This window comes from Typopeltis vanoorti, chromosome 1 (assembly GCF_054136105.1).
Source record: "Typopeltis vanoorti isolate ZY-2024b chromosome 1, IOZ_Tvanoo_1.0, whole genome shotgun sequence".
Classification (NCBI taxonomy): domain Eukaryota; kingdom Metazoa; phylum Arthropoda; class Arachnida; order Uropygi; family Thelyphonidae; genus Typopeltis; species Typopeltis vanoorti.
In genome coordinates this window covers 149,841,571-149,866,944 of record NC_143549.1, presented here as the reverse complement: position 1 = coordinate 149,866,944, position 25,374 = coordinate 149,841,571, and the positions used below count along the sequence as shown (strand labels likewise).

Here is a 25,374-nt window from a genome sequence, read left to right as displayed (position 1 = left end):
TTTTTTTTTTTAAATAACGAAACCTGTGGGGCGATCATCATTAAAAGAAACACACGTATAAACCACAGTGAAAATTATTTAATTGTAAATATTTCATCCTAAGTATCTTAGGACATCATCAATACAGTATTTAAACAAAAATTAGGAATAACATACAGTTAGGGCGCATGATTACAATAGAATCTCATGAAAACGTGCATAACGTGCTAAAGTAGTACAACAACAACAACAAAAACGTTAATTATTTAACACAGTTTTGTATGATAATTTCCCATACTTTAGGAATAGTAAGAACGTCGTTGCGGTTTAGGTTTGGTCTGTGTAGTAGGGCTTCAGAACTTTCTTTGTATAAACGTTCATGTTTAAATAAAGATCTATGTAAAAGTTTAGCCTTTTCCCAATGGATCCTATGGTTTGGATTTTCAATTCCGTGTTGAGAGAGGCCAGATTTCTGCGGTTTAAGAAGACGAATGTGGTCTTGATGTTCTGAGATGCGTTTCTGAACAGACCTACCTGTCTGTCCAAAGTAAGATAATTTGCATGAGCATGGAATCTCATAAACACCAGGTAACATCAAGGGTGAGAGTTTGTCCTTAGGAGAAGGTAACAAGTGTAAATTTGGTTGATAGGTTTGTAAGTCACCTGGAAAGGTCAAATTTACAAGCAAGAGGAAGGAACAGCAATGGGATCTCCTTTATCACCAAACCTAGCAAATTTGTTTCTAGAACACCTTGAGGAAAAAATATTCACTTTTGAACCCAAACCAAAAATTTGGCTAAGATTTGTCGATGATGTATTTGCAGTATGGAATCATCCCGAACCTGAATTACAACTGTTTCTAGATAAAATTAACCTTCTTCATCATCGCATCAACTTTACGTTAGAAAAAGAATCTCCACAGGGTATCTCTTTTTTGGATTTACACATCAAAAGAAGACGGTTCCATCGCCACTTCCGTCTTTCGCAAGCCTACATTCTCAGGTCGCTACATTCACAATTCTTCTGCTCATCATCCATCTCAGAAATCTGGCATTATTAAATCACTAGTTTCCAGAGCACACAAATTCTGCTCCTCTGAAGAATCTTTAAACCAGGAATTAGAAGTTATCAAAAATACAGCCATCCTAAATGGATATAATCCCAAAACAACTCAAAAAATCATCAGTCACTTCTGCATACATCAAACCAGACAGGAAGAAGTGCATAGGATTTCCATACCTTACGTTAAAGGCATCTCATAACGTCTTTCTAAAATTATGAAGAAATACTTACAAACCTATCAACCAAATTTACAACTTGTTACCTTCTCCTAAGGACAAACTCTCACCCTTGATGTTACCTGGTGTTTATGAGATTCCATGCTCATGCAAATTATCTTACTTTGGACAGACAGGTAGGTCTGTTCAGAAACGCATCTCGGAACATCAAGACCACATTCGTCTTCTTAAACCGCAGAAATCTGGCCTCTCTCAACACGGAATTGAAAATCCAAACCATAGGATCCGTTGGGAAAAGGCTAAACTTTTACATAGATCTTTATTTAAACATGAACGTTTATACAAAGAAAGTTCTGAAGCCCTACTACACAGACCAAACCTAAACCGCAACGACGTTCTTACTATTCCTAAAGTATAGGAAATTATCATACAAAACTGTGTTAAATAATTAAGGTTTTTTTTTTTTTTTTTTTTTTTTTGTTGTACTACTTTAGCACGTTATGCACGTTTTCATGAGATTCTATTGTAATCATGCGCCCTAACTGTATGTTATTCCTAATTTTTGTTTAAATACTGTAATGATGATGTCCTAAGATGAAATATTTACAATTAAATAATTTTCACTGTGGTTTATACGTGTGTTTATTTTAATATATGTCTATATTACGATTTTTTTTTCAAGGGGGCCGTGAAATATTTTAATTTTTCCAAAGGGACCCCTGACATCCAGAAGTTTGGGAAGTACTGTCCTAGGAGATGTATGATGTTATACATTACTGGGGGAAGGTCACTACCAAGACCGGTTTCGACCTTTATTGAGGTCTCATAAGTCAGTACGTAGACCTAGATAATACTGAGGTTATAGTGAAAAGAACTTATATATATACTTTGCTATAGGAGTTGTCAAAAAGGTACACCCGTAAATTACTTAAATAAAGAGTCAACAGGCTTCACTTCGGCAATGTAACATTATTTAAATTAAGGGGATGTTAAATCTCACATTATTTCAAAGCCGAATAAGAAACTCAAAGATTGGAATCAAAGAGTTTCATGCCGAATATAGTAAACTATAAAAGTTTCGGCGGATTGTAGCGTAAGCTAAAGCACACAGTTCAACACTAGGCAACTCATAGCAAAGGTGGGTAAAGTTCTGATCACTATTCTTAGTATTTCCCATAATGTGAGTCTCCAGTAGTGACCTTCCACCATAATGTATAACATCATACATTTCCTAGGAGATGTGTTTTACAAAACATGGTAAATACTAAGAATAGTGATCAGAACTTTACCCACCTTTGCTACAAGTTGCCTAGTGTTGAACTATGTGCTTTAGCTTATGCTACAATCAGAAATACAATTTGAAATAATGTGGGTAGATTATATATATATAAAATCTTCCCTTTTGTTTAGGTTATATATATATATATATATATATATATATATATATATATATAACTTAATTTTGTTAACTTTGATTTTGAATGTTGGTACCAGTTTTGCCAAGTTGGTACATCTGTCATAAGCATCCATGTGAAACTGCAAGTCATTCTATCAAGTAGTTTGTTTTACACAGTTGCCTGAAGCAAAAGTGTGGTCTGTATCCCTTGAAATGGATAAAATTGAGTATTGTGCAGTTATAATATTCTTTGTAAAAGAAGGTTTAACACCAAAAGAAATTCATTCGAAGTTCATAAAAGTTTATTGGCACTCTTCTCCTTCGTTTTTAACAATTAAGAAATGGGCTGCCGAGTTTAAACATGGCCATATCAGCCTTGAAGATGATCCACGTGAAGGATGTCAAAAAAAGTGTAACACCAAAAATCATTGATCAGCACACAATATGGTATTGGATGACTGACTAGTCAAAGTGCGTGAAATTGCTGAGACTATAGGCATTTCAAAAGAACATGTAGGATGTATTCTGCATGAAGAATTGCAAATGAAAAAGCTTTACGCCAGATGGGTGCCATGCTTGCTCACAGAAGATCAAAAACGCACTTGCATGAAAATCTCTGAACAGTGCTTGGAGCATTTTAACAAGAATAAAACTGATTTTGTGCATTGATTTATTACTACGGATGAGACTTAGATTCACCATTACACACCAGAATCCAAACAGCAATTAAAACAGTGGAAAGAAGTCAGTTGTTCAGCATCAAAGAAGACAAAGTCGGTTCCATCAGCAGAAAAGGTCATGGCATCGGTGTTTTGGGATGCTAAAGGCATTTTATTTATTAATTATCTCGAAAAGTGTAAAACAATAACCAGGGAATATTATTCCAATCTTTTAACCAGACTAGACGGAAAAATTCGTGAGAAAATACCCCATTTGCAGAAAAAAAAAAAATCATCTTTCATCTGGACAATGCACCTGTCCCCACAAAGGTGTTTTGGCAATGGGAAAATTAAGGGATCTGCACTATGAATTGTTGGAACATCCAGCCTATTTCCCAGATTTGGCTCCCTCTGACTTCTATCTCTTCCCAAAACTAAGACTCTTCCTCGCTGGTCAGCGTTTTTCTTCGAATCAAGAGGTGATTGCAGATGTAGAGGGGTGTTTTGCAGATCTTACTGAGAACCAGTACAGGAATGGGATAATGGGGCTGGAACATCACTGGAATAAATGTATTAGTCTTAAGGGAGATTATGTTGAAAAATAAAAATAATTTTGAAATTATAAATTTGTTTTTTCATTGTTAGGCTGAGAACTTTTCAGACCACCCTCGTAAAGTATAGCTAGTAAAGATAAACAATAAGCACAAGTAGTAAAAATCAACAAATTCAATTTTTTATGCATTATTATGTACGGAATTTGGTTTCTGACTTGTCATGTCTTAGTTCAAGTATCAAGTCTTAACAAAAATTAAAAGACTTATTGAGTTTAAGTACTTGTACCAAATGTATTTGTATAATTTCTAGTTTGGCACGTTCCCATTGCCATCAGCAGATAATGTTGCCTACAGTCAATTTTAAGCAATACAATCTTATATCAATATAAGAACAGATAGACATGTTATTATTATTATTACGCAACACTTCCAGAGAGTCCACAGACTCATTGACAGAGTTGCAGGGCACTTAGTCTACAACTCTGTTTCCACCACTCAATCCACTAACCACAAAGAACTGCAACTACACCAACGCCATCTAGAGCCCACTATCACTAGTATTTTCACAGACAATCACAACCATCCATGCCCACAGCAGGATTCGAACCCGAAGCCTTTTGGTTGGAGAATGTAGGATACCACTCGGCCAACCAGACTGGCATCCTTATGTAGACCATATGTTATCAGAAGAAAACATGCAGTGCATCTGATAATGAGGATCTTCCATGGTGAGTCTTGACTTTATGGCAATTAAGCACAGTGTTTATCCCAACCGCATAATTCTCTTGCTGCCATTTCAGAAAAAAAGTAAGAACATGTTTGTAAATAATTTTCATATGTTAAGCCTGTGTAGGTGCCAGGAAGTAGGCATACTTCACATATTCTTCCTGAAAATGCAATAATCAAATTTACAATTTTGTAAGAAACCCTGAGCTCCATAGCTCATTTGGTATCACCAATACTCATGGGGCTGGAATAAATACCTCAGTTTGAGTGCCATCTAGGATATAAGAAATCCTTATGACTTTTCAACTGAATGTAAATTAGCTGGTCTCATACAGAGGTGACAGGATTTTTCCTTCACCTAATTAACAAATTAGCCAGGAACACACGCACAATTTATATACATAAATACATTTACAGGCATAAGGCTAACCACACTTTATTCTGTTAAATTGATGGTTACAGAAGCCAAGAATATATGACAGGTTATGGATCCTAAGGACCTGAAGCACCACTGAGAAATGATATAATGGTAAGCAACTCGTTATGGTATAGGGTGCCCCAAAATTCACGCAAGATTTAAATTTAGTGCCATTTGTGCAGTAAAGTGTTGCTAACGAGAAAAAAAGAGAGCGTGACAGCTGATAGTTCAGGGTTATTAAAAATGGAGCACTACACGAAAGAACAATGCATTTTCATTGTTGAGCAATATTTTAAAAATAATGAAGGTTTGGCAGCTACAGTTCGCAATTTTCGTACAAAATATGGTCGGAATAGTGATTTAACTTCATCAACTGTGAAAAGATTAATTAAAAAATTCAAGGAAACTGGATCAATTAGTGATCTTATACACTCTGGCCGTCCTTCAACAAGTTGTTCAACAGAAAACATCGAAGCAGTTCATGAGAGTGTTGCTGAGAGTCCAGGAACATCAATTCGGCACCGTGGTCTTGAATTGAGCATTTCGAGAAGCTCTCTACAGCGTATTTTCACGAAAGATTTGCATCTTTATGCTTACAAAGTTCAATTGACTCAAGAACTGAAGCCTACTGACCACACACACAGCAAAGAGAGTTCGTTGAATGGATTATGGAACAACAACAAGTGGATGCTTATTTTTCGAACAAAATCATCTTCAGCGATGAGGCTCATTTTCATCTTGATGGCTTCATTAATCGACAAAATTGTCGCATCTGAGGTTCAGAAAATCCACGAGTGATTGTTGAGAAACAAATGCATCCACAACGTGTCACTGTTTGGTGCGGATTTTGGGCTGGAGGCATCATTGGTCCATTCTTCTTCGAAAATGCGGCTGGTAAGGCAATAACAGTTAATGGTGCTCGCTATCGCGACATGATAATCCAGTTTTTTGTAAATTGCAAGATATGGATGTGGACGACATGTGGTTTCAACAAGACGGTGCCACATGCCATACAGCCCAAGAAACAATTCAATTACTGCATGAGTCATTTCTTGGTCGTGTAATTTCCCGTTTTGGTGATCAGAATTGGCCGCCCAGATTATGTGACTTAACGCCGTTTGAACTTTTTTCTTTGGGGTTTTTTGAAGTCTAAGGTTTAGGCCAACAAGCCCACGACCACCCATGCCTTGAAGGAGGAAATTGAACGCTATATAAACGAAATTCAGCCACATTTATGCAAAACGGTCATGGAAAATTTCGACAAAAGAGTGCATATGTGCCAGCAAAGCCGTGGAGGCCATTTACCCGATATGCTATTCCATGCATAACCCTATACTGTATACTTTATGAATCAATAAGAAATTACAATTTTTTAATTAAAAACCTGTGTTTTCTATCAAAATTACTTCTTGTGTGAATTTTGGGACGCCCTGTATAAGACTGTCATTATATATCTAAAATACTGAATCTTTCTTATTCGGACTGCCACAGAAAATTAAATCTAAATGCATAAAAACAAGAGGAATAATTTAAAATTCTTCCTTAAGCAAGAAATTATATCATGAATAATTTACACTAACATAATGCATCTATTAGATTACTGTGTGTATGTGGACAAATAAAAAGAGGGAGGGAGAGAGAGAGAGAGATGATATACAATTTGATACAGATTAAACAATCAATGGTACTGACCAAACAGAACTGCTACTTCTCCTGGTGACATATGTTGTCTCTTTTCAAAAACTATTTTCATAGTTTTTAATTTGCTACAGTAAGGAAAAGTATCATCCAAATGCCTTAAATAGAAGAAAGAAAATTAGTGTGCAAAGTATTATAAAAATAAATAATATATATTCATATAATAGCTAAAAAACTGAAAAAAATTATTGACACGAATACAAGTGTTAAGCACCAATATGGGGACTTAAGAAAATTTCACTACTACAGATTTTTAATGTAATTTTCATAAAATAATATAATGGAGTCTGTAAAAAATAAAAAAAAAAATTAAAAGGAAAAGAACGTATAACTTATCATGGTGTATAGCTAAAAATCTGTACACTGAAAATTTTCTCAAGCACTTCATGTTTGTAATTTAACATCTATATCAATCATCATGCGTATCACAGATTTAGGCCTAGCATGGCCTGTTCTGGTCTTAGAAGTCATCGTTGAATCGTTTAAGAAGACGTCCTGGTTTTCTTTTTCCTAATGGCTTGTACTTTAAGGCTTGTTTTGGTAATCTTTCTGTTTTCATTCTTTGAACATGTTCCATCCATTTATGTTTATATTTTTTAATTTTTTCTATTACTGGTTCTTGGTTTAATTCTTTCATAATATCTTCATTTCTTTTTGTGATCAAATAGGGTATACTTGGCAGTTTTTCTCATAAACTTCATTTCTGCTGTTGTTAATCTTTGTCTTTTTGTTTTATTGTCCAGATTTCGCTTCCATACATTAAGACTGGTAGGGCTAATGTATTGTATACTTTTAGTCTGGTTTGTTTTTGAACTAGGTTTGGTTTAAATATAGAGTTAATTACACCTGTTATTTTTAAATATTTTGCAATTTTTATGTTTATATCTTTTTCATTTTCATATGTGATCATACATCCTAGGTAGTTAAATGAAGTCATCTGTTCTATTACTATTTTAGTTCTTGCTGGATCTTGTCCTTTAAAGGCCATAGTTTTTTATTTTTCTGTTGATATTATGATACCATAATCTTTGGATATCTCATTTTGATCTAAAATAGCTTTCTGTAAGTTATCTTCAGAATTTGTAATTATTATTTAGTCGTCGGCAAAGAGGAGAGTGTTTAAGTTAACTGTAGTAGAAAGTTTAATTCCTTGATGTAAATTTTTATTCCATTTTATTATTATTTCATTTAAGTAGATATTAAAAAGAGTTGCTGAGAGGGGACATCCCTGTCAGACCCCTTGGTTTATCTCTCTCGTATATGATAGCTCGTGATCTATATCAGTAATTATTATTATTATTACATAACACCTCCAGGGAGTCCAAGGACTCATTTGAGGGGGGGCACCTGCTCTACAACTCTGTCACCGACACTCAATCCACTAACTGACCACAACTACACAAACGCCACTACTGCCGACCACCACCACTAGTATTTCCAAAGACAATCACAAACATCCGTGCCCACGGCGGGATTCAAACCCACGGTCTTTTGGCTGGAGAGCGGATACACTAACTACTCGGCAGCCAAGCTAGCAATGCAGAGATATCACCATATTCTAATGATATCTGAATTTCAATAATACTGTTCTATACCACTTCATTTTTATGGTTCTTAGATATACTTTCTAAAATTAATAATAATAATTCATATTCTGATGTATAACCTCAAGAAGATGTAGAAGATATTATGACAGTCAAATGAAATATTTTATTAATGCTTTTCTATTCAGTATTTTTTCCTCTAAATTGGTCTATGATTAATTGCATGCCCAATCTGACAGCTTCTATTTTTCATATTTTCTAAAAACACTCCAAACTGCACTTATATGCTGGTCATTTAAAATCTTCTTGTACTCGGTGCAATGTCCTGATAATTTTAGCAATATATCCCTTATAATCTCTAATATGTTTTTTGTAGTTTTTGCTACAAATAATATTTTGCAAATCTTTTATCTCCACTCTATTGAAGTGGCCAACCATATCAGATTAGGTTTGATATCTTCATGTTTAATGTTCTGCCTTTTTGCTTTAATATCATCAGACTTAACTGAACTCAAGACTCATCATAATAAACATTCTATCACACAGGTCATCAATCAATGCCTTAAACTCAATGACTGTTTCCACACTCACTACACTCACACAATGCATTTCACTCACCAACTAATTTCTATGCAAAAAACCTGCTCATCGCTTCCCTTGCTTACACCCTCCTTATACAGCTTCCAGGAAAAGCTTCTTATTCTATTCTCTCCAATGATATGTAAAATCTCTTCCACATTAATACAGTAACAACCCCTTACCAATTTATACGTATCAATTATATCCTCCTCACCCTCTGCCTATCTACAAGGCTCTGTGTTTCATGAATTTTCATTCCAACATTATTACTGGAAACTGTTCTAGTCAGCATTTTCTTGAACATTGCTAACACATACTAATTCTCTTGAAAACCAAGTGACCAAATCTGTCACAGCAATCCATATGTCACCTGACTGCTTATACATAGCAACCATAAAATCCTTACTTCTGCATTAAATGCTCTCTGCATCGTTTAAAATCTTCTTGTACTCGGTGCAATGTGCTGATAATTTTAGCAATATATCCCTTATATCTCTAAGATATCCCCACCAACTATGCTCTACATGTTATCTTTGCTTTCCGAATTATAAAACTGAACACTTTGCCACTGAATTGGTCACATGAGTACTCATGCAATCTATTTAAATCTTTCTGTACAAAGCAACATCTCTTTTACACCTCATGGTTCTCCCCACTTCCGCATCCTTTACAAGCAACTACATATCGCCATTAAAGCCTTTCCCAATATCATTAGAAGTTAGACACTAATGGCTCCAAAAAGAATCTCTGTAAAACATCACTGGTAACTTTCTTTTCCAGGACACTGATACCCATACACAACTTGCCCAAGCAGCATTGATTGCCTTTCCACACAACTCATTATTTTTCATTCCATGCCATAGCCCACAGCTATCTTCTGAGCTTCCATTATCACCAGCTTTGTAATTCCACGTATATATTTTTTCTATACATAAGTCTTCATATGGTTGGCAATTACCGAAGTGATTATCCTGTAGTCACTCTCACAAACTGGAGGGATATCTGATATTCCATTTACATCTTCTGGCGAAAGGATCAAATCCAAGACTCTTGATCCACACGACCTTCATTACATGTCCCAAAAAATACTCAAGAAATTCATTTTCTTTTGCTCTCTAGATGAAACCATTTCAAATCCGTATTAACAGGAAAAAGCAAAAGATTGAAAGGCTGCAGAAAAAGCAAGAGATTAGTCTAATTGAGAACAGAAAAAAGCAAGATGAAAAGCAAAAAAGAAATTTGTAAGAATAAATGAGAGAAAAAGAATAAGCGGATAATTTTTAACAGCAATTCTATGATAAGGCAAGTACATCAAGAGAGCTCTACAAAATCTTGTTTCCCTAGTGCAAAAATTAATAATATTACTGATGATGTCAGAATGCAGAAAGGGAAGGTGAAGTAATTGATTGTTCTCGCTGGAAACCAATGACCTGAGAGATGATAAGTATCGTATGAGGGAGGATATGAAACTATTTAAGAAGCAAAAAAAAAGAAAAGAGAGAGAAAGAAGGTGAAGTTTGTGAGTCTGCTGCCACACTATGATAGAGGCAAACTGAGAAGAATCAAATTTAAGAAGGGCAATGATAGCTATGAATCAATATGCAGGTTGTGCAGAAGAAATGATGTAGAGTTTGTGCACCTATGGCCTGAGTATGATGGACAGAAAGATTTGTACAGTGCTGAGACTGCACTTAAATGGATTTGGGGTTAGGTGTCTAGAGAGATCCAGGCAGATGTGTGCAAAGTGAATGAGGATGTAAATGAACAAAAAAATTGCAGAATCTAATCTCTCAGGCAGCAAATTAACGGGGTAGTCAATTCAGGATGAAAAAATGACTGGGGGATTAAAGGGATACTACCGTTTCTATATACTAATGCTAGAAACATCAGGAATAAGAGGGAGGAGTTTTGGGCATTGGTTAGTGCAAACATGTCAAAAGTTATTATTATTATTATTATTATTTCGGGCTACTCCAGGGAGTCCTTAGACTCATCGAGGGAGGCCCTAAACATCATGTCCACACAACTATTCGACATTCTCACAGTATCATACCTTGCCTTGAACTCGCTCACTTTCATAGCACCCACAACAGACTCTGGCAGCTTATTCCACTCATTTACCACTCTAAAAGTAAAGAACCCAGCTCTAACACCCCTGCTAACCACACTCATGCCCAGCTTCCATAGGTGTCCCCTAGTTCTCCAACCACCAGTCCTGATCTCAAAAATATCCTCTGAATTAATCCTATAGAATCCTTTTAGCAATTTGAATGTCTCAATCACATCTCCCCTTTTCTGCCTATCAACTAGTTTCTGCAACCACAAATCTTCAACCTGTTCTCATATGGTTCGTTCCATAGACCTGCTATCATCTTAGTCACTCGCCTGTGGATCCTCACCACCTAATCCCCATCAAGAAGGAACCGAGGTGACCAAATCTGGGCACAGTAGTCGAGATGAGGTCTTATCAGGGCTCAATACAGAGGTACAATAACTTGCTTGTCTCTGCTAAGGTATTTTTCAACAACCAAGTGAGTTGATGAGCTGAATTAGCTACATTTGCAATGTGCCCCATAAACTTCATCTCCCTATCCGCCAACACTCCCAAGTCCCTGGCCTCATCAATCTCTTGGAGTACAGTTCCACCAATGTGGTATACTGCTGCTAATCTTTTCACCCTAAAATGCATAACCTTACATTTTGTCACATTAAATTGACATCCATTCTCCTTAGCCCAGAACTCCAATCTATCTAAGTCATCCTGCAAGACTTTGACATCTTCTGCATTCACTATCGCCCTACCCAACTTTGCATCATCAGCAAACAAATGAACTGTTCCACTTAGATCCTTCCCTATATCGTTAATGAACAGATTAAACAGCAGTAGTCCAAGAACAGAACCCTGTGGCACACCACTAGTCACAGGCCGTCTTTCGGACTCTATTCCTGAATAAACTACTCTTTGATATCTCTCCATCAACCACCCACCTATCCATCTCACAAACCCTATATCCATTCCCATATGTTGTAGTTTACGGATTAGAATTCCATGCGGTATCCTGTCAAACGCTTCTGCCAGGTCCAGCAGTATCATCACTGTAAACCCATTTCCCTTATCCATTTCTGATGTCACCTTGTTATAAAACTTGAGAAAGTTACTGAGGCATGATCTACCCTTCACAAAGCCATGCTGTCCCCTGTACAGTATCTCATTTTCATCAATCCATTCCTGTATTTTTCCCTTGACTACTTTCTCCAAGACCTTGACAACGACTCCTGATATGCTGATCAGTCGGTAATTTGCCACCATAATCTTGGATCCTCCTTTATGCAGTGAAACTATTTTCCCTTCTTTCCACGCCTTTGGGACTAAACCAGACCCGAGACTCAGATTAAACAACATGGTCAAGGGCACTGATAATTCCTTAGCCGTTTCACGCAAGACCCGTGCTGGTATACCATCCAATCCCACAGATGTATTCACATTAAGGTTCTGTAATAGACTATTCACCTCCACTTCATTCATCACAATTCCCGTATAAACTAATGGTTCCTTCATTTTTTCAATGTCACCACCTGGATGATATACTTTTGCAAAGTGCGCGCTCAGTAACTCCACTATATCGAATGGTTCAGTGACCTCCTTACCATCGTCATTCCTTAAAATCATTTTGCCATGTACAGTTTTTTCTTTCTTGCAGCATATTGAAAGAACTGTTTGGGATTCTCTTTTGCTTGCATAGCTAGTTTCCTTTCATAATCGGCTTTTGCTGTTTTTACCACACTCGTTACCCTTCTGGCCTGCACTTTATACCATTCGTGTGCCTGCGGTCACCCTTTTCTTTAAATTCCCTCCACAGTTGTTTCTTTTTTTTGCAGCTCAAGCTTAATGGTGTTATTCATCCATTTAACCCCTACTTGTTTTACTATTCGGACCCTAGGTATACAATAAGCCATAACCTCCTGTAAATGCTCCTTGACCACTTCCCATGCTCTATCGACGTCCAGCCCTTGCAGTTGTACATGCCATGGCACTGATCCAGGCAATCGCCTAAGCTTGTCAAACTTGCCAGCACGGGAATTCCACATATACCCTGTCTTAATCAAAAATTCCACACCTTTAGCCACCTCTCAGGTCAAGACCTTATGATCACTCTCACCAATAGGTGGCAACATGGTCATATGCTTTACAGTCAAATTGTGAGATGCTATTAGGTCAAGCACTCTCACACCCCTAGTATTTTCAATTACATGCTGTCTCAGATAGTTATCCCTTAATAATTGAATAAAATCCATTTCCTTCCTCACGTGTGTCTTCTCCTCCTTCCAATCAATGTTACCATAGTTGAAATCCCGCTTAATAATTACCCTCCTTCCACTCATTTCATCAATTTGTTTATGCATACTATCTCCACCATCTATTCCATCACCTGGTCTATAGCAGCACCCAACTGTATATTTTATTCTGCCAGTCTGAATCTCACACCAAATAGCCTCAAATGAGCTCCTTTCACTATCCTGCAATACAACTTCAATTCTCCTTGGCTGCAGTTCATCAGCTATCATCAATAACACCCCTCCCCCCATTTTATTCTCTCTGTCCCTCCTAAACACACTATAACCTACACATTCTATTCCACTAACTATATCATCTTCCGCCAGCCATGTTTCACTAATGCAAATAACCTGTGGCCAGGAGGAGCTAATCAAGGCCAAAAATTCTTCCTTCTTGTTCCTAATACTCCTGGCATTAGTATACATGAAATGCAGTGATCCCTTTGTCCCACCCCTATCTTGATGCATTATTCTAAACGTCCCATTCCCATTTTTTGTCCTTAGTGCTGGCTCGGGTACATTATATACATTTTACACTCAACTGTCTCACTGAAGTTTGCATATCCACTCCCCCCCCCTCCTTGGTAGTTCTAGTTTCCCTGGTTCTGCACATCCATTTTCACTTCATTCAGCAACACTTTTTCCAGTCTCCGCACACCAAGTCCATTCAAATGCAGGCCATCCATCTTGTATAAATCCTTTCGCCCATCAAACTCATTCCACACGTCCACGAATTCCACACCACACTGTCTGCATAACCTGCACATAATGTCATTTGCAATTATGGCCCTCCTTCTAAACTCCTCTCTGTCATACCGCGGCAACAGACTCACCATTTTAACTCTGTCACTCTTTTCTTTCGCTACCTTTAACAATACTTTCAAGTCCTCTCTCATAAAAAATTTATCACCTTTCAATTCATTCGTACCCGCCACAATTATTAATTCTTTCACCATCCGTTTTTGCACTCTAATACTCTCACTTACATCCTTAAATTTCGCACCCAGTAAGTACGATTTAGTTACACGTCCATCTATCACTCCTCTTAATAACGAGTCACCATACAACACTCTTTCCTTCATTTCAGAAACTCTCCCACTCTTACGCTGTTTATTTACTTTAGCCGAATCACTCTGGAAAGAGTTTTGCAAGTGCTCTAATTGCCGCTGCGCATTCTGTATCACTGCGCGCAACCCAGCGATCTCACTTCCTACAAATAATTCCTCATTATTTTTATCATTCAAACCATTTTCTCTTTCTGTATAGTTGCTCTCACTCTTTCTTAGATCAGCGCTCTCATTGCCATCTTGTACATCACAATTCCCTATCAAGCCACTATTTTCACCTCTCATTCTGGCTTTCTTCAACCATAGCTGTCTCACAACCTGACACATACTTCAAATCCTCACTTTGCTTACACTTTCTGCACATTCTCCCACCACTATCACTTTCAATCCAAACTCCAGCCTCATTCGGGAATGCATACATTCCACACACATCACATTGGACAAATTCTCTCACATTATAGTTTTTGAACAATAGCGTCGTATTTTTGGATGCCATTATCTTACGTCGCATTGCCGCCATATTCAAATCTATGAAACGTATCGTTAAATACTGAATTAAATAACGGAATTCACACCAAAATCACACAGACACAGCAAGCTACCAAAATTAGACAATATTACATTATGATTTTAACCTATATTCTAATTTTCATTCAAAATTATACTTAGCTTTCGGGAGCTCCCTGAAAATACGACTGACCGTCTGGCCCTCTAGCGGCCAACCTGATTAATGCTGTTAGCTAAGTCTCACTAATGCCTATAAGGCATTAGTGAGACTTAGCTAACAGCAGATGTAGTTACACAGATAGAATGTGATGGAGTTAATATTTTCAGGAAGGATAGAGCAGACAGGACAGGGATGGGTGGGAGATTGCTGATGACAGTAGATGAACTGCAATCAACAAGAGTATTATGAGTAAGTTGGGAAGATGGCAGCACTTTTTGAGTCAATCTAGAGTGTGATTAATGCCAGTAGGGCGAAATATAAAACTAGTTGCTGCCATAGGCCAATGGGTGCCAGGGATGATGTGGTAGGCATACATTGGCAGATTAGTACAATGAGTGTAAAAAGTTTTTTACCTTGGGTATATAGTATGTTAAAGATACCAAGCAATTTTATAAGCAAGGTTTTAATCCTTTTTCCCAAGTAGGCAAACAGAGTCAAGTTTAAAGAACGTGTCAAAGAAAGCAAAATTGTTAACCTACTGAGTCACCACTTTGCAAGGGTATATCATCCAAGGGAAGATATTGTTAAGGCAGAGACGACAGAGAGAGATCGATGAATTGGAGGTAATTAGGATATTGCAGAATTTGAATACAAACACAGCAGAGGAATATGCAGAGGGAAATGGTGATGCCTTTTACTAGGCTATTCAATTTAAGTCTCAGTTCTGGCAAAGTCCAAGGAGAACAAAATAATTATATACCAATCAATATTTCAGGAGTGATGGTAAAAGTACTGTAAAAGTTAGTCAAAAAGAGAATTCAGGAAAGGGTAGATAATAATATGATACTCTATGAGGGGCAGCATGCCTTTGTGGAGGGTCAGTCATGTCTTAGTAATCTACTAACTTTTTATAAGAATGACAGCTGAATTGGATAAAGGGAATGGCTGCAGAATGATGATGCTGGATTTTGCAAAGGTATCTGACAGGATACCACATGGAACTCTATTATGTAAACTGCAACAAGTAGGGATGGATATGAAACTGGTGATATGGATAAAAAGGTGACTGATAGATACCAGAAAGCAATATATGGAGGAGCAGAATCTTCAGTTATTCTTTTAAACGGTCCAACAATGACACATAATAGACTCCTGTTATTGTCGTACCCTTTTCCAAATAGTCTACCACGATAATTCCTTAGGAATCCCAAAAAACAGTGGGCATCGCCTTCTCAGCTGACAAAACGGTCTTCGCTTTTTTTCCGGTGCTCTTTCACCGGGCAGTGTCCACTGTTTTGACTGCTGCTTGGACTCAGATGTGTAGTGGTGGATCCAAGTTTTGCCTACAGTCACGAATTAGTGCAAAAAATCCTGTGAATTACAATTAAACATCTTTAAAGTTTATTTTTCACTTGGTGAGAGTATAATAAAATTAGTTTAATCCTTTATCCAAGTGTGAGCAAACAAAGTTTGCGCCTGAAAGTATCTTCAGGACTGGGGTAAGGTGGCACAACACCAGGGCAACTCGTTGCAAAGGTGGAGCAAGCTACCAACACTCCTATCTCAGTATCTCCTATAATGCAAAACACATCTCCTTGTGGATATGTCTAATGTTATTAATTAAGGGAAGGGCCACTACCACTAGATGACCTGCTAATGCTTCTGCCTGGTATCTCCACTTGGGCCTGGCTCCCACCGAAGAGACCTCAATAAAGGTCGAAACTAGTCTGGGTAGTGGCCCTTCCCTTAATGCATAACATTAGACATATCCGCAAGGAGATGTGTTTTGCATTATAGGAGATACTGAGATAGGAGTGTTGGTAGCTTGCTCCACCTTTGCAACAAGTTGACCTGGTGTTGTACCACCTTACCCCAGTCCTGAAGATACTTTCAGGCGCAAAGTTTGTTTGCTCACACTTGGATAAAGGATTAAACTAATTTTATTATACAATTAAACATTGCCAAACACTGCGTTGAAATGCCTTTTCACAAGCATTTTTGATCAACAATCAGCAAGTCAGCAATCGCAGCACCCATCGTGCATACAGCTTTTTCATGTTCAATTTTTTGTGTAGGATATTATACATCCATTCAGTTGAGAAGCCTACAATTTCAGCAATCTCACACACTTTCACTCAGTGGTCTTCCATAATGATACCATGGATTTTATCAATCATTTCCAGTAGGGCATCTGGAGCGTGTTTCATCTTCGATGGACTTAAGACCACGTTTAAACTCATTTATCCAAAAATAAATGGTCTTTAATGCTGGTTGCAGAGTCCCCATAAACTGCATCTAACTTGGCTTTGATCTGTGCAGCCATCCACTTCTTCAAATAAAAGTGTTTTATCATTGCATGAAACTTGCTTTTCTCCATTTTTATGAAAAATGTGAACATAGTCATTTTAAATGTTTGCCAAACAAGAACCATGCATCACACATGACTAAACTTTTGCCAGGCGTCATGAAAAAGACAATACGTGCTGACACTGTTATGAATGTATACTAACAGAGGATTAATAACTATTTAGAAAAAAAAAGACAATGAAGACATCAAGAGAGAATGGAATAATATGAAAGAAATTATTACATCAGCAGAATATGAAAGTTTAGAGACAAATAAAAATACCATAAAAATAAAAATTTACATATACGGGACAATGAAATAAAAACAATAACTGAAAATAAAAAGCTGGCCTTTAAAAATAGTTAAGTAGGAAAAACAAGATGAAACTGAATATAAAAAACGATAAGCAATACCCAAAGGAGAAACTAGAAGGAGACATGGAGAAAGATAGGAAAAATTTGCATCATACATAGAAACTGATATATACAAAATAAGACCCGATGCCTATAAAATACTAAAGCACATGAAGACAGATAAAAATAAACTGCAGAGTACATTTAGAAGAATTCTTAAATCACTTTAAACGGTGTATAGTGTAACTCTGTCATGAATTGTGCTACATTTTTTCTCAGTAACACAAGTGGTGCTTTTGAAGTTTAGTTATGTTGTGTTATTTTTGGGGTTACTGAGAAGGCGAGGCCAGAGTCGGAGACGCAACTGCAGTGGAAGAGAGGATAAGTTTTCGTTATTTAGTATAGTTAAATATAGTTTATACTTACTGTAGAGCGTAAGTAAATTACCTTACAGTAGAGCATATAACATAGTATTTAGCATTCAGTTATAGTAGTATTTAATTGTAGCAGTTCCTCGGCACTGTTAATGATGGCTGCAGCTCCAATTACAAATGATGTGTCACCAAGTCCTCCCCCATTCAAGGAATCTATTTTGTGTAACACAATACATTGCATGCAGGGCATGTGGCATGTAAGTGTCCTGGCAATTGGATATGTGGTGGGTGAGAGAAGGGGGAGTATGCAAAATGTAGGCAACGGGAGAACTCAGTGAGTTAGATATTACAATAACTGACCTCGTTGCATCAGGGGCAGCAGAATCTCCAGAGATGAGTAGTGTGATAGGTGAGAATAACAAGTGAAATATATATGAAAAAAAAAGAGGGGCAGGGAGTGTGGAAGACTTGAATGATTGTGAAGTTTTTGGAATGGTCTTGATTGGGAGGATGAATGGCAAGTAAGAGTGACTAACTTGCAGAGAGAGAGAGATGAGCTGAAAGAGGTGGTGGAATGTCTCGGAATGAGATGAGAAGTATGTAAGATGAGATTAGGTGAATGGAAGAGATGAATGCAAGGCGAATCAGAGGAGGAGTGAGAGTTATGGGAATGATAGAAGAGGAGAGAACAGAAGCAGTAAAAGAGAGGGAATGAGAGAAAGAGAGAGAGTATGGGAATGATAGGAGAGAATGGAAACAGAGAGAGAGAGAGAGAGAAAAGAAATGAGAAGAATGCGAGGGAGTGTTGGAACCAGGGATAGAGTGATGCCAGGACAGTAGGTAAGAAGGGGAACATAGTGAGTGAAGGATGCATGTCAAGGATGCCAGTGTGTCAGAAGAGAGGATTGGAATATGTGGATGCTTGGAGGGCATTTGAGGATAGAAAGGAACTGCATGAGAGAGTCGGCTTGCATTTGAATGAGGAAGGACGTACATATCTGGAGAGATTGCTGTTTTCTGAACGAATTGGTGAGTCAGTGCAGGGGAAACTAGAATTCCCAGGGTGGATGGTAGCAGGGGTTGCCTCTTGTGAGAATGGGTACTTGGGGAAAGGGGGGGGGGATGACATCAGGTTACGCTGAGTCTAGTGGGGTCTGGAGGGGATAATGCTAGGTATAGAAGCAGTGACATTTTTATGCTTTATACTAATGCTAGGAGTATCTGGAATAAAGGAGATGAATTGGTGGTGCTGATAGCATCAGCCTGGCCAAAGATTATTGGGATCTCTGAGACGTGCTTGACAGAAGATATGATAACAGGAACAGAAGCAGCAGGATAGGAAGGGAAAACGTGGTGGTGGTGGTGTACTGCTTACGATAAGTGATGACTTATGTCCTCTAAGAGCAGAGGCAGTGACACTCAGTACCATCGACAGGGTGTAGCATAGAGGCATGCTGCCTCACAGTGCCACTTATTATGGCAACAAGATATTTTACAATATCTGATGTAGATGCAATAGATTTATTTGAAGAATTAAAAATTCTCTCAAAAATAATACAAGAGAAAAGTGGTCCTCACCATGTGGTGAGGTTGTCTGCAAGGATAGAAAAATCAGAACCCCATGGTGGACACAGGATGTTAAAGAGGCAGTGAAGGAAAAGAAAACATATCAAACGTTTCTGACAAATAAGTCAGCTTGTGTTCTTAGGGAATACAGAGACAAATGTAAGAAAGCTAAATACTGTAAAACTAGTAAACTAAAGTCATGAGAAGACTTTGGTAAGAACATAAATATCAAGAAGGTGGCCTCGAGGCTAGCCTAGTGGCTGCATGCTTTGCACCCATATGCCTGGGGAAGGAGTGTCCTAGGTTCAATTCCCCGTCAGTGACGTGAGGAGCTGAAGGATCTTTCTCGGGCATAGCCAAGTTAGCCGGTCTTGTGCGTGGACAGTAGGATTTCTCCCCCCCCCCCCAGTTTATCCTGGAGTTTTTCATCTCGCAAAGCAGGCAAACTGGCCTTGAGAACTCAACACTACGGGATACACTGGGGCGTAGGGCTTGCCACCTTACCCTGTGAACGGTTTGAGGTCTGATGATTAACAAACCCTCGACACTGCAAGGTAAAAGAGAGTAAAAAGGAAGATGAGATTAGATATATAACCAAAATCTTGTAGAAATTTATCCCAACGTAACTACCACCCTAAGGATATTGTTAACAATTCCTGTTAGCGTAGCAATTGCGGAAAGAAATTTTTCCACTTAAAGTGATTAAAAATTATTTGTGAACAGCAGTGACCCAAGAAAGATTGGTTGGTGTAGCAACTATATCGATAGAGGTGGACATAGCTTATAATTTAAATTTAGAAGAGCTTGAAAACAGTTTTATTGTGCGATATCCCCATAGTGTGTGTTATGATCCATCAAGTCGTTTACGACTCCTGGCGACTCCATGAACATACACTCTCCATGTCCCTGACCATGTCTTTCAGAACCTCCAAGTGCACTCCAGTTGTTTCTTTAACTCCATCCACTCATCTAATTCTTGGTCTTCCTCTTCTCCTGCTTCCATTAACTTTAGCAAGCATCATCATCTTCTCCAGACTGTCATTTGCTCGCATAATATGTCCGAAGTATGACAATTTTTGTAATTGATGATCATAGCTTCAAGGGAGCAATCTGGCTTTATTCTATCACTGATTTATTGGTTTGCTTTGCAGTCCATGGTATTCTTAGTAAGCATCTCCAACCCATAATTCAAATGCATCTATCTTCCTTCTTTCACTCTTTCTCAGGGTCCAACTTTCACATCCACACAGTACCACAGGGAATACCATTGCTTTCATGATTCTGATTCTTGTTGTGAGGCTAATATCTTTAAAGATCTTGCTTAAATTTGTCATTGCTTTTTTTCCGAGTAATAATCTTCTTCTAACTTCGGTACAATAACCATCTTTATCAATTCAAGATCCTAGGAAAACAAAATTGTTAACTGCTTCCATTTTCTACCCATCTACTTTAAAATCATTAAGTTCACGTTGCCATAACTTTTGTCTTTTTGAGGTTAAATTTAAGACCATATTTAGCACTTTCTTCTTTAACTTTCATAATAAGTTCCTTCAAATCTTCGTTGCATTCTGCTAGCAAGGTGGTATCATCTGCATACTTCAAATTATTAATATTTTTTCCACCAATTTTAATTCCAATGAAGACTCTTCCAGCCCTGCCATTCTTAAAATGTATTCGCTGTACAAGTTAAGCAGGTATGGAGATAAAATACATCCTTGTCGCACCCTTTTACCTATTGTGAAATACTCAGTTTCTCCAAGATCTGTTCGGACAGTAACTTCTTGTTCATAATAAAAATTCCTCAGAAGGATAATGAAATGCTCTGGAACTCCCATTGTTCTTAACACATTCCACAGTTTCGCATGATCTACAGAGTCAAAAGCTTTGCTATAGTCAATGAAACAGAGGTAGACATTCTTGTGATATTCCTGTGCTCTATTATCCATCTCACATTGGCAATTTGATCTCTTGTTCCTCTGCCTTTTCGAAATCCTGCCTGTTCATCTGGCATTTCTCTCTTCATGAATGGTTCCAGTCTTTTCTGAATGATTTTAAGTAAGACTTTACTTCCATGAGAAATCAATGCTATGGTTCTGTAATCTTCGCACTCTCTCTTGCATCGCCTTTCTTCAATAAAGATATATAAACTGATTTTTTCCATTCTCTAGGCCATGTAGTTGTGATCCAAATTTGCTGACATAGAGCTGTTAAAATTTTAACTACCTCTTCTCCCAGGGATTTGAGCAGCTCAATGGGTATTCCATCTCCTACTAGTGCTTTCTTACTGGATATCTGTTGCAGTGTCCACCTCACTTCACTCTTCACTGGTACTGGTTCCTGTGTATAATTCTGCTCTTCAAATTTCTCAGTAATTTTGGAGTCCTTTCTGTAAAGGTCTTCTGTATATTCTTTCCATCTTTCTTTGATGTCTGCAGCTTCTGTAAGATATCCTTTGTGTTTACTTTTCAATATTGTCACCTTGGCACTAAACTTTCCTGTTAGTTCTCTAATCTTTTTGAAAAGATCTGTTTTTCCTTTCTTGTTTTGGTCTTCTATTTGTTGGCATTCCTCGATAAAGTATTTTTTCTTGTCTCTTCTGGCTTGTCGTTGAAACTCTGCATTCAAATGCTGTATTTCCTGCATATTTCCTGTGACCTTCATTTTCCTCCTTTCGTGAGCAGTTTTGATGGCATCTTCTGACAGTCATTTGGACTTCTTCTTACAAACTGTTGGGATATTCTTCTTTGTTGCTGTTTTAATTATATCTTTAATCTCTTCCCATAGTTCATCTGGTTCTCTTTGACATAAATTCAGTGTGTTGAATCTGTTCTGTATGCTAATATTGTATTCAGCTGGTATGTTTCCAAGATCATATCAGATAGACATTTGTGATGTAGTTTCACTTGTATCGTAGCCACTAATAACTCATGGTCTGTTCTACAGTCTGCACCTGGAAAAGTCTTGACAGACCGAATTGCACTTCTCCACCTTCTTTGTCCAAGTATATAGTCAATTTGAGTTCTGTATTGTCCATCAGGTGATACCCATGTGTACAATCTTCTTTAGCAACAAACAAAGTATTATGTAATTGTTTTGCATTAATGTTTCTCTTGTAATAAAAACAAAATAGCAATTGGAAATGTTCTTATATTTTTGTCTTATAATCCATCAAGGGCAGAATTTAATTGTTTGCCTCAGGGTGCGATCTAATCTGGCAACGGCCTTGGTGACACTTGGAAAGCATATGGTGTGAGGGTAGAGGTGGGCAAGACAGGATATTTAGTGCTGCTGCAAGCCAAGGAGTACAGAGTGTGGGGAGCAGGAGATGTTTAGGCAGTTGAGCTTGGCAAGTCCAAGAAGAATGATTGTTATGGAAGATTTTAACTACAACAGTATAAGCTGAGAAGAGGAAAATGCATGTAGTAATAGGGGAATGGAATTTTTAATATTCTTGAAGGACAGATGTCTTAGGCAATGTAATAGAGGGAACAAGAGGTTCAAGAGTTTTGGATTTGGTCATAGCATCAGAAGAGCTGATAATAATTGAGATGACATCTCTCCCCTAGTTGGAGAGAGTGACCATGTGGTTTTGACTTGGAAGATGAATAGACATGCAGGAGTATCAAAGAAAAGGGAACATACGTTGAATTATAAGTTGGGCGATTATAATAGTCTTAGATATCAACTTGAGACAGTTCCATGGAGGGTGGAATCGGAAGGACATGATATCGGAAATTGTGAAGGAAATGTTTGTTAGCAGCAATAGTAAGGTGTATTCACGAGTGAAGAAGCAGACACAATTTGGTGTAAAGTGGATGACAAACAATATCAAACAGGAAATGCAGATGAAAAAGAGATTATGGAAGAGATATAAGGAGAGGGGTGGAGCGCAGAGAGGGCAGGTTCGAGGTTAAGAGGAGAGCATGTTCCAAATGCTGAGTACTCTGGATGTCAGTAAAGCTGTAGGAATAGATGGTATTTCACCACAGGTTTTGAGAGAATGTGCTAAAGAACTGACAGTTCCTTTGACCTGGCTTTTCAATGCAAGTCTGGCTACAGGAAAGGTACCAAAGGATGGAAGGAAGGTAAGACAGTGCATAAGGGTAGTAGCAGACTGGAAGTGTCTAATCATAGGCCAGCTTGTATGTCATCAGTATTTTTTAAGATCTTGGGGAAATTAGTGAGGAACTATATACAGCATTGGGCAGATGAAGGTAATGTTATCTGTGAGAATCAACATGGATCTGTTAAGGGGCACTTTTGCTTAAGTAATATGATTGCCTTTATAATAAAGTGACAAGAGCAGTTGATGAGGAAAAGGCATATACTGTTCTTTTTTTGGATTTTGCAAAGGCAGGGTGCCACATTATAAGCTGATATTTAAGTTGCAGTACTTAAATTATAAGCTGATATTTAAGTTGCAGTATTTAAGTATGGGTTTAGATGTCAGGCTAGTCAACTGGATTCAGGATTGGCTGTGTGATAGAAATCAGAGAGTTGTGTATGGTGGGGCAATATCAAGGAGGTTACAAGTGGGTTCCACAGAGATCAGTACTGGGACTTGTATTGTTTAACATTCATATCAATGACATTGTCAATGAATTGCAAGAGGATATTCAGCTGTTTACAGATGATGTGAAGATGGGAAGGATTATTAGTAATAGTGCAGATGTGGTGGCCCTGCAAGAGGATTTGAATAAACTAGATAGATGGGCAAATGAATGGGGGTCGGTTTAATGCAGCAAAAATGCAAAGTCTTGAAGTTTGGGATATATCGATGAGAGGCTGCATACTCGATTGGAGATGTACTGGAGGAAGTAGGGGAGACAACAGATCTTGGGGGGGGGGGATGATTGATAGAAAACTGAAATTCAGGGAGCATACAGATGAAGGTAAACTAGAGGATTGCTGCAATACTGAGAAGGACGCTGATGCAGAGATAGAAGAATTATCATTCCGTTGTATAAGACCCTGATCAGACCACACTTAAGACTATTGTTCTCAAATTTGCTCCTCAGGATTTGAAGGGGATAAATTAACTGTGGAAAGGGTACAGAGGCAGATAACAAAGATAGTTTCAGGACTTTAAAATGTTATGAGGATCGGCTGAGGGAATGTGAACTGCAGAGTTTGGTGGATAGAAGGAGGAGAAGTGATATGATTGAGACTTTTAAACTGTTGAGAGGCAGTTATAGGGTGAACACTGGGATGTTCTTTCACTTGGTGGAACTGCAGGAATCAGCGAAGATAGGGAACATCCCTGGAAGTTACGAAAGGAGGCTGTGAGCAAGAGGGTGAGGAGTGGTTTCTTTGCATGGAAGGTGGTTGAACCATGGAATACACTGCCTGATAGAGTTTGAGAGCAAGAACAGTCAATTTGTTCAAGGAGTGGTATGATAGACTTTGTGTTTCCTAGGAAGGACCCCCCATGATAAGTCTCTTGATTCCATGAAGGCCTAAATAATAATAATGATAAAACTTTATAGATCTTCAGACAGATAATACTAGCAAAAATAAATACACCAAAAACTTACAAAATGTTTCATCTCATCTCATTTTCCCTCTTTTTATCTTGGGGTGTCGAGGGTTTATTGATCATCGGACCTCAACCGTTCTCAGGATAAGGTGGTCAGCCTTATGCCCTGGTGTATATTATGTCTGTAGTGGTGTTGAGTTCTCAAGGCGGTTTGCCTGCTTTGCAGTATGAAAAACCCTGCAAGAGGTCCACACCCAAGACCGGACAACTTGACTATGGCTAAGAAAGATCCTTAAGCTCCTCACGTCAGCGATGGGAATCGAACCCAGGACACTCCTTTCCCAGGAGTGTCCTGGGAAAGGAGTGTCCTGACTTCAAGACTTTGCATTTTTGCTGCA

General features: G+C 38.0%; 1 protein-coding gene across 2 annotated transcripts in view; it reads right to left on the bottom strand.

The window, feature by feature from the left end:
- The window catches only part of LOC150110534 (ADP-ribosylhydrolase ARH3-like), a 171,376-nt gene that overhangs the window by 50,545 nt on the left and 95,457 nt on the right, over window positions 1–25,374 (bottom strand). For both annotated transcript variants that reach the window (XM_090394609.1, XM_090394604.1), the window contains exon 5: window positions 6,663–6,766. In XM_090394609.1, coding sequence (XP_090250735.1) covers window positions 6,663–6,766 — 104 coding nt within the window. The remainder of the gene's footprint in view (window positions 1–6,662; window positions 6,767–25,374) is intronic.